The 9119-nt window shown below is 31.8% G+C and overlaps 1 protein-coding gene across 3 annotated transcripts in view; it reads left to right on the plus strand.

Annotated features, from left to right (window-relative positions):
• Positions 1-8451, plus strand: part of LOC145242335 (uncharacterized) — a 31522-nt gene extending 23071 nt beyond the window's left edge. For all 3 annotated transcript variants that reach the window (XM_080105349.1, XM_080105348.1, XM_080105347.1), the window contains one exon: positions 6203-8451. In XM_080105349.1, the coding sequence (XP_079961475.1) occupies positions 6295-6906 (612 nt within the window). In that variant the 5' untranslated portion in view covers positions 6203-6294 and the 3' untranslated portion in view covers positions 6907-8451. The remainder of the gene's footprint in view (positions 1-6202) is intronic.
• Positions 8452-9119: the final 668 nt, after the last annotated feature.

Below are 9119 nucleotides of genomic sequence, written 5' to 3' on the forward strand. Positions count from 1 at the left end.
GGCTTCTGTGCTTGACCTTTACTCCTGATCTGAAATGGAATACGTACATCAAATCTGTTGCCAAGGCCGCTGGAAAAATGGTCGGATCCTTCTATCGATCCAGTAGATATCTCACTGCTGGTGCAATTCTCTATCTATATAAGAGCCAGATACGTCCAAGGATGGAATACTGTTGCCACATATGGGCAGGAGCTGCTAGAAAAGACTTGTCCTGCCTTGATAGGGTTCAAAATAGACTTTGTGGCCGGGTGGGAGATGTCCTTTTCTCTTCGCTGCAACCTCTATCTCACAGAAGAGATGTTGCGAGTTTGTCTCTGCTTTATCGTTATTTTCATGGAAAGTGTTCAACTGAGCTTCAATCTATGGTTCCCCCTCGCCAAACTTTCACAAGGAACACTAGACTAGCTGAAAACATTATCAATAATTTTCCCCACTCTTTATCTGTGCCTAAACCTAAACATAGATTCCATGATCAAAGCTTCTTTCTTAGAACTGCACGCCTGTGGAATTGTCTTCCGTTTTCCTGTTTTCCAGCTGTCTATAATATGGTTGTCTTCAAGTCCAACGTGAACAAGTTTCTGATGAGCCGTTCCACTTAAGTTAACAAATTTACCGAACTTCCATTACTATCGATTACTATATTGTCCTTTTGAATACTCTACACTCTTTAACCCTTATCATTGAGTGGACTATCGGCCTTGATAAGTGGTGACGCCTATGTAAAAAAAAAAAAAGAAGTCCATTTCTATTGGTATTTGATTTTTATTTTTACGAGCACAGGAAGCAAATTTACGACCGAGCAAAGTTGACAAAGAATATTTCAAAACTGATAAGATAAATTGGTATATATCATCCATTTTCATATAGATAATAGTTTCAGAATTATTTTCATGTATAATATGTAAATATTTGATAATTATTAATTGCGCAGAATTTTCTTTAAAATGTTATCTTTTATAGAAATCAAATCCGCTTACAGAAAAACGGTTGCTAAGCGCGTCATGCGCTGAGCTTACTAAAGTATTCTCTTAAAAATAGAAAACTGTCTTACTAGACTAGTCATTTTTTATTCTGAGTTCGTCAATTAAAAAAAAAATATTTTCAAGTTTTTCAAATTTGATTTCCAAACAATACTATTTTGTTGTTTTTAATGCTTTTAGTACACATGCACTAAAAGTGTTAAAAAAACAACAAAATGTACTAAGTACATGCGTTTAACTTCTTATTTGTACTTAAGGTAGAATTGTGTTTTTTAGTGGTCAAAAAAAACAAAAAAAAAAAACAAATACATAACAAATAAAAGGTACTTGTGCACTTATGCTACCATGCTGAAATAAAAACCTTATTATTTAGAAACCCATTCTTAACATGGGGAAGGAAGGGTGTTTTTTGTTAACTATTCTGTACTTTCACCTAACAATTAAATAAAAAAGATATTGTGAAACTTGAATTTATTTTTAACTCATTGTCAAAATCATATTTTCGAATCTGTAAAACAAACCAGTTTTTTTTAACTGAGGATATCTAAATAATAATAATAGTTAGGCGGTTCAATAAAGAATTTCATTGTGATGCATTTTGTAAATTTTTACCTTGTTTCCTCCTTAACATTTTTTTGTAAAATGACTACCTGTGGAGAGGTTTTCGAGTATGCTGAAAACGAATATTGCATTTAAATTTTCCGCAAATAAGTAGCTTTCCAGATAATAAGCAATGTCATTTCTTACGTTATTGCTGGGGGCCATCTTGGTATATGCGTTTGTGCATAGTTTCTTAGGGTTGCGCTTGTGCGTACCCAGATGGCCACCAGCGATAACATAAGAAATGACATTCTTAATGTAAACTGTTTTTGACTCCCAGTGCGGGGGGGGGGGGGGTATGAGACGAATGAATTCGCCAATCGTTTTTATAACCACCAGTTGTGCTAAACCAACCAATGAAATCTTCCAAAGTTACTATAAAAATTATTGAATTTTGGATTCAATCAGTTCGCCATTGGCTGTGTCATGAGACTGCGTTGACTGTTAGCCGCCATCTTTGTTACAGGAAATTACTTCACAATCAGTATCGAGACTGCACTCTGTTCAACATGTCTCAACACTTAATAGGTTATGCGCCCAGCCATCGTCTTTTCTTTGACGGTTCGGAATCTAAATTTGAATTGTGGCAGGTAAAATTTCTGGGATATCTAAGGATTCGAATCACAATGAAAATATTAATAATGACGACAATTACGGTAGAACTACTAACGAAAATATTAACCAGACACCTTGATACCCAATAAGGCTTCTTACAAATTGAAAAGATACAAGACTACGTAGTGGATTACTGTTACTCATTGAAAAAAACACCGGAAAGTTATAATGAGACGATTAATTCAGAAAATTAGAAAGAATGGAAACAAGCTATGTTATCCGAATTGAAAGCTTTATCTGAAAATAACACATACAAAATAGTGGCAAAACCAAGAGATAAAAATATAACTTCTTCATGCTGGGTATTTCCAAAAAAATCACAGCTTCTGGCAGTGAAACTTTAAAAGCACGATTTGTTGCAAAAGGTTTTTCACAAATTTCTGGAGTGGAATATTTTGCAACATTTTCACCAACGACAAGATTAGAATTTTATTACAACTTGCTGCTCAATACAATTTAAGAATACATCAAATGGATGTAAAAAATGCTTATTTGAATGCTCTGATTGACTGTGAAAACTATATTTACCCTCCAGAGGGATTTAAAATGAAAAATAAAAATTGCGTGTGGAAACTGAATAAATTGTTGTATGGACTAAGACAAAGTACTCACAATTGGAATTTAACACTCTATAATCATTTAATAGAAAAGGAATTAAAACAATGTCCCGTAGACGTGTGCATGTATACCAAAAATGTAGGTAATAAATTATTGATTTTGTTTTTTTGGGTTGACGATATATTACTCGCCTCAGACTGCGGCAACACTTTAAAAGATGTTAAGAATAAATTAAATAAAAAATTTTAAATGTTCGATCTTGGACGATTGTCACGGTTCCTCTGTATAAAATTTACCTGTGAAAATGAAACTATAACTATGAACCAATCACGATACATTGAAAAAATCTGCTCAAGTTTGGAATGCAAGATTGCAAACCGCGTTCAACTCCCGTCGAAATGTACATAAATAAAAATATAGGGACCGACACAAAATCCATAGATAATCAATTATACAGGGAAATGGTAGGAAGCCTCATCTATTTGATGACCGCAACTAGGCCTGACATATGTTACACTGTAACAAAGCTATCTGAAAACTTATCGAAACCAACAATTAAGGACCTTAATCATGCAAAAAAAAAATGCTTCGTTACCTAAAAGGAACCAAGGAACAATCTTTAATATGTAAAAAGTCTACATATCCTCTAATTTTAGAAAGATTTTTCAGATTCAGATTGGGGTAACTCTGATGATAGAAAAAGTATAATGGGGTATTGTTTTAGACTGCCAAAGACTGGACCTATGATCTCTTGGAAAACTAAAAAGCAAGAAATTGTTGCCCTTTCTACTTGTGAAGCAGAATATGTGGTCCTTACTCATTCCGTGCAGGAAGCAATTTTTCTGAACACCCTTCTAAAATCTATTTTAAAACCAGATCTAAGTAAAAAACGTATAGTAATTCATTGTGACAATTAGAGTAGTTTCTTATTAGCAAATCATTCTATGATTCATCAAAGGTCGAAGCATATTGATATCAGATATTATTTTATAAGGCATGAAATAAGTAAATAATCTATTACTCTTATGTGACGTCTGAAAATAAAATAGCCAACATTTTCACTAAACCTATAAAAAGAATAAAATTAAAACATTTTATAACTGAACTTTTTGGAATCTAATGAATAAATCTCTTTTCAGAAACCCAAAAAGAGAAGCATGAACAGTCAAAATCACACCAAAAAAAATTTGTAAATTGTCCCAGACGCAGTGTTAAACTGTGACTATTTCTATCTTACTAACCAAATTAACCAAGTAATACCTAACGATGTTTCCAGTTTTTATTAAAAAAAAAAAGAAAAAAGGTCACTTTTCTTTGTAAATTTCCTTTTTGTCAAATAATTTTTTGTATCATTTTTTTTTCGGCAAACATTTGTTAAAAAAAAATCCAGAAAACTACTTATTTGCAGAAAATTTAAATGCTATATTCGTTTTCAGCATATCCTAAAACGTATAGAAGTAATCATTTTTAATGTTAAGGTGAAATCAAGGTAAAAAAATTACCGTTTTATTTCTTTGTTTACACAATTGAATTTTCAGTAAAACAACAGAATAGAAATGACAAAAATGACCATCAACTGGTGAATATATAGTTGTTGCTTATCAGGATACTTAGTATCCTGCTACTGTGAAAATTACATCGAGGATTCATTGTAGAGTACGATTTATGGTTGCATCTCAGAAAATAGGGGTATATTTTGGGCCAGATAGAGAGGATTTACAAAATTGAAAATTGACCTGGTTCCAAAATGCTAAGTTCTGGTCGACTATGGGAATTTCCATCTTTTACAGAAATACAAAATCTATATGAAAAATTTTCTTCGATTTATTTCTGAGATTAATTCATATCTACTCATTTTTTTCTTTCGGGGGGAGTAGTAAATACCGGCCATGAATGCTCTTTAGACATTCAATGGCTTCACCCCAGATTAAGCTCTCCTTTGGTGAGGAGGCATGCTCTCAATAAAGCTATATTTAAATACTACTATAATACTTAGTTTTGTTCATAGACACCCACTGTATGATACTATGCACCAGTTTTAAAAAAAATTGGAATTTGTACATCTGAATTTATAATTCATGACTTATGGTAAAGAGATACATCAGATTTGACTGCACAATCGGAAAGAGCACACAATTTTACATAAGAGTGCCAAGTTTCATGAGGATAGCTTGGAAAATAAATAAATGGTGGCGAAATTACCAAATTTCTTGAAATGTTGAGGTCCATAATTTAGCCCACTTTTTCTAAAGAAAAAATGCCCACGGGAAAGTATAAATTTTGACACTTAAAATTCTCATAACTTTGGAACTACTGATGATATTTGCATAATTCAAACGGTTTTAAGCATCTTTTACATAGCTCTTTTCATGCAAGTTGATAAAATAACAATTATCTAAAATGAAAAAATAAACTTTTAATGCTACTGACATCGACTAAAACGTTGTGTGAATGACACGCAAGATGAGAACAGTTGTCAAATAATGTGGATTATTAATCCTAATCTAGATGATTTAGAAATGAAGCAGCTTGACAATAACTTTCTAAATTGAGATAAATGTTCAAAAAGAAATTCAACTATTATAAAAGTAAACTTGATTCTAACTAGAACTGTCATTTGGATCAAAACCCAAATGCAATGTCTATATTCGTGTTCTAAATTTCATTTTTTTTTCAAATTTGACCTCATGTGCCTCTTGGAGAAATCGTGTCTTGATTTTATACTTTTATTTGTGACTTGTTTTATGGAGAAGAATGTTATAAGCCCACATGACTGACGAGACTTAATGAACATAAAATGAACCAAACTTGAAGCGGAAAAAGACATATTTTGCTTATGTCTGGTTGGTAAACATCCATCAGTTTATTTGCATGTGTGGAAACTTGACTACTGTCGGATAGGTTAATTTCATTTAAATAAAAGTTCTAAAACTTACTGAACAATACTACATTTAAAAATTCAATGCATGAAGAAATTATTATTTAGTTCACACTAAACTGATGATCTTAACAAAATAGGGGTGATTATGTTTCTGAATTTTGGAAATGATGATTTGTATTATTTGGCATATTCAGACTACTATTCGTATCTTAAGTGTTATTTTCACAATGTTTTGGTCGATGTAATCTTTGATCTTCTTCATAAGTATCTTGTTGAACTTTGGAATATTTCTGTTGAACTCAGGAATTTGCACAGAATTTTGTATGAGACCCATTATTAAATCTAGAGTAAAGGGTTCCATTCTAACATTTCATGCAGAGTTCCGAGTTTGAGAAGATATGCCTGAAGAAGATGAGAACAGCAGTCTGAATAATCCAAATAATAAGAATAGTGATAACTGTTGAAGATTATTATGAAATTAGTATAAAGAAATATCTTAATGAAATATATATGTTTTATTCTTATCTATATTCATTTTGTTAAAAGAACACCTCTTATTCATTAACAGGGAATACTAACACTAGAGGAAATAACACTGTCTACTGGATAAAAAGTTTATTGCGGAAAGTGTGTGCTATTTTCACATTGATATAAAAAATAATGCAAACAAAAACTGAAGAGAAACTGTATTCTTGTGAAGTATGCAGTTCAAGGTTTTCAAGGAAAGACACTTTGCAAGCACATATAAGGCGGCACACTGGGGAGAAACCTTTTTCTTGTGAAGTATGTTGTTCATCATTTACAAAGAAATGTACATTAAAGGCACATATGAGGCGACACACTGGAGAGAAACCTTATTCTTGTGACTTGTGTGGTTCATCATTTTCAAAGAAATGTACATTAAAGACACACCTGCGAATTCACACTGGAGAGAGACCTTATTCTTGTGAGATTTGTGATTCATCGTTTACTACAAAGTCTTCTTTAAAAATACATTTACAAATCCACTCTGGAGAAAAGCCTCATGCTTGTGAAATGTGTGACACTCCATTTGCCACCAAAACTCTTTTAAAGATTCATGTACGAGTTCACACTGGAGAGAGACCTTATTCGTGTGAAGTGTGTGATTCGTCGTTTATAAGGAAATCTGATCTTAAAAAACATACACGGATCCACACTGGAGAGAAACCCTATTTGTGTAACGTGTGTAGTTCCTCTTTCACAACAACATCAAACTTAAAAACGCATATTAAAACTCAGCATTCATCATGACCTCGAGTTTAAAGATGCATTTGAACATACACAAGCGAAAAGCCACGTTTGTGTGGAGTCTGCAGCTCATCTTTTCTAAACAAATCTAATTTAAAAGCATACCTGCAAACACAATCATACGAGTTATCATAGGTGCCACAGGGCTTATGAAGAAGAACCTGAAGTCCTATCTTACTAATATCCCTGGTGAACCATGTGCAAAAGAGATCAAGACAATTACACTTAAAGGAACAACAAGGATACTAAAAAGAGCTTTCAATTGGTTTCAATAAAAAGCAGGGCAATGTTAGAAGCTGGTTTGGCTGCCCCATACCCAATGTTACAATCTTCAAATGAAGAAATTAAAAAAAAATCTTTAAAAAATACTTGGAAACAATTCATGGAAGACCAAGCTATCACGAAATAGAGATAAAAGGGAACAACATCTATTCATAAAAGAGCCATCGGATATAAATTCAAATCATAATGAAATCAAGTTTTATCCCAGGAGGGAGCCCCTTGATCTCTTAAAACAAACCAAAGTAAAATAAAAAAACAAAAATAAACCTTATTCCTATGAAATGTGTTATTCAGCATTGCAAGAAAAGATACACATGCAGGTTCAAACCCAAGGAAAACCTTATTCTTGTTAAGTTTGTGGCTCAGCATTTTCACAAAATAATCAATTTAATCAATATAAATAAAACAGTAGACGTATGTGTTTGTGTAAATATTTAACAGGTAAACTCTTAAACTACTGATCACATAACACTGAAATTGACAGAAAATAGTAATTATACACAAAGGATGGTTTATATCAAGTAAAATCTTTGTTTGGGTTGATGGATAATGCATACAGACATATATCAGCAAATTGAAATGGTAAACTTGCCAACATGTTTTTACTTCTTTCTGCTCATGATCACATAAAATTCATTTCTTCAAGTGTGTTAATATTTAGACTTTATTATCTTTCTTTCGATAACAACATCGGTAGAAAACGCAGCTGGAACGCTAAATGTTTTGGTTTCGATTCTAGCTGATGGCACCAAAAAAACTTTTGCAATCATGTCTTTGTATTAATAAATGTGAATATCTGCATGATTTTAAATATATTCAAATGTATTTTATGGCAAGTAGAATCAAAATATTTATTTACAGGCTTGGAAAATAAAACTTTTCTTTTTAATTTCTTACAAAGTTTTTACCGTCTTTTAAGACAATAAATATTTTTTGACAATTATTTTTTACCGGAAATTCCTTATAAATGAAGACAAAATTCAATGAAAAAATATCATAGTTTTCTTAAGTAAATGTTCCACGGCAGGGGACAAATTCTAAGTACAGAAAAGTTTACTTGGACTAATGTCAGGTTTCTTTTCTTTTTTCTTTTTTTTTCCAAGTAATACATTAATATTGCTCGAGATTCTGAAATTGGAATTTTTCTTTGAATTAAATTATTACTCCTGTTCCCTCCAGATAATTTTCTTTTCTCTAATAGCTTTTTATTTACTCCTTTTTATAATTTCTCCTTTTCTTTTTTGTAAAGAAATAAAATGAAAACATATATCTTTTTTTTATTCATTCATTGATTAGATAAACAGATATTAATTTCAAACCAGAATTCTAAATGCTTCAAATGCATGTTTTTTTAGAAAGTTTTCTTTTCACATTTACTGAATTCAAATATTTTAAGGAAAATTATGACAGCACAAAATAGAGGTTTATTTTAATACAAAACAAAAATTTTCGTAACTAATAAAATATAAATAATTGTATAATTTTTAGAAAACAAATATTAATTTCAATGACACTTTTTAAATAATTGGTTTCTCTGACTAAAATGCAAATTTTTTTGTATTTTTACCTTAAGTACAACTCGCTGTTCACATTTGAAATGTTGACTTCAAAGGTTACAAATTTAGGGCTGATAAGTAGTTTATCAGACATAAAAGCATTTGTTCTCCAACACAAAGATAACGTAATCCCTGGCAGCCATTTTTTTTTACAACTGAGGAATTAGTAATTTGCATGCATAAAGGTTTTCTGAATAAACACCCTCAACCTCCATGTTAAGAACGACTTTCAGAATAAACACCCCCACCCTCCCTGTAATAATCACGGCTTTTGGTATAAACATCCTCAATCTGCCCATGTTAAGAACGGCTTTTTAAATAAGCACCCCCAACCATGCTATGTAAAGAACAGCTTTGGAATAAACAGTCCATTTTTTT

The sequence above is a fragment of the Euprymna scolopes genome, chromosome 21 (genome assembly GCF_053919585.1).
Source record: "Euprymna scolopes isolate OS-2025 chromosome 21, ASM5391958v1, whole genome shotgun sequence".
NCBI lineage: Eukaryota > Metazoa > Mollusca > Cephalopoda > Sepiida > Sepiolidae > Euprymna > Euprymna scolopes.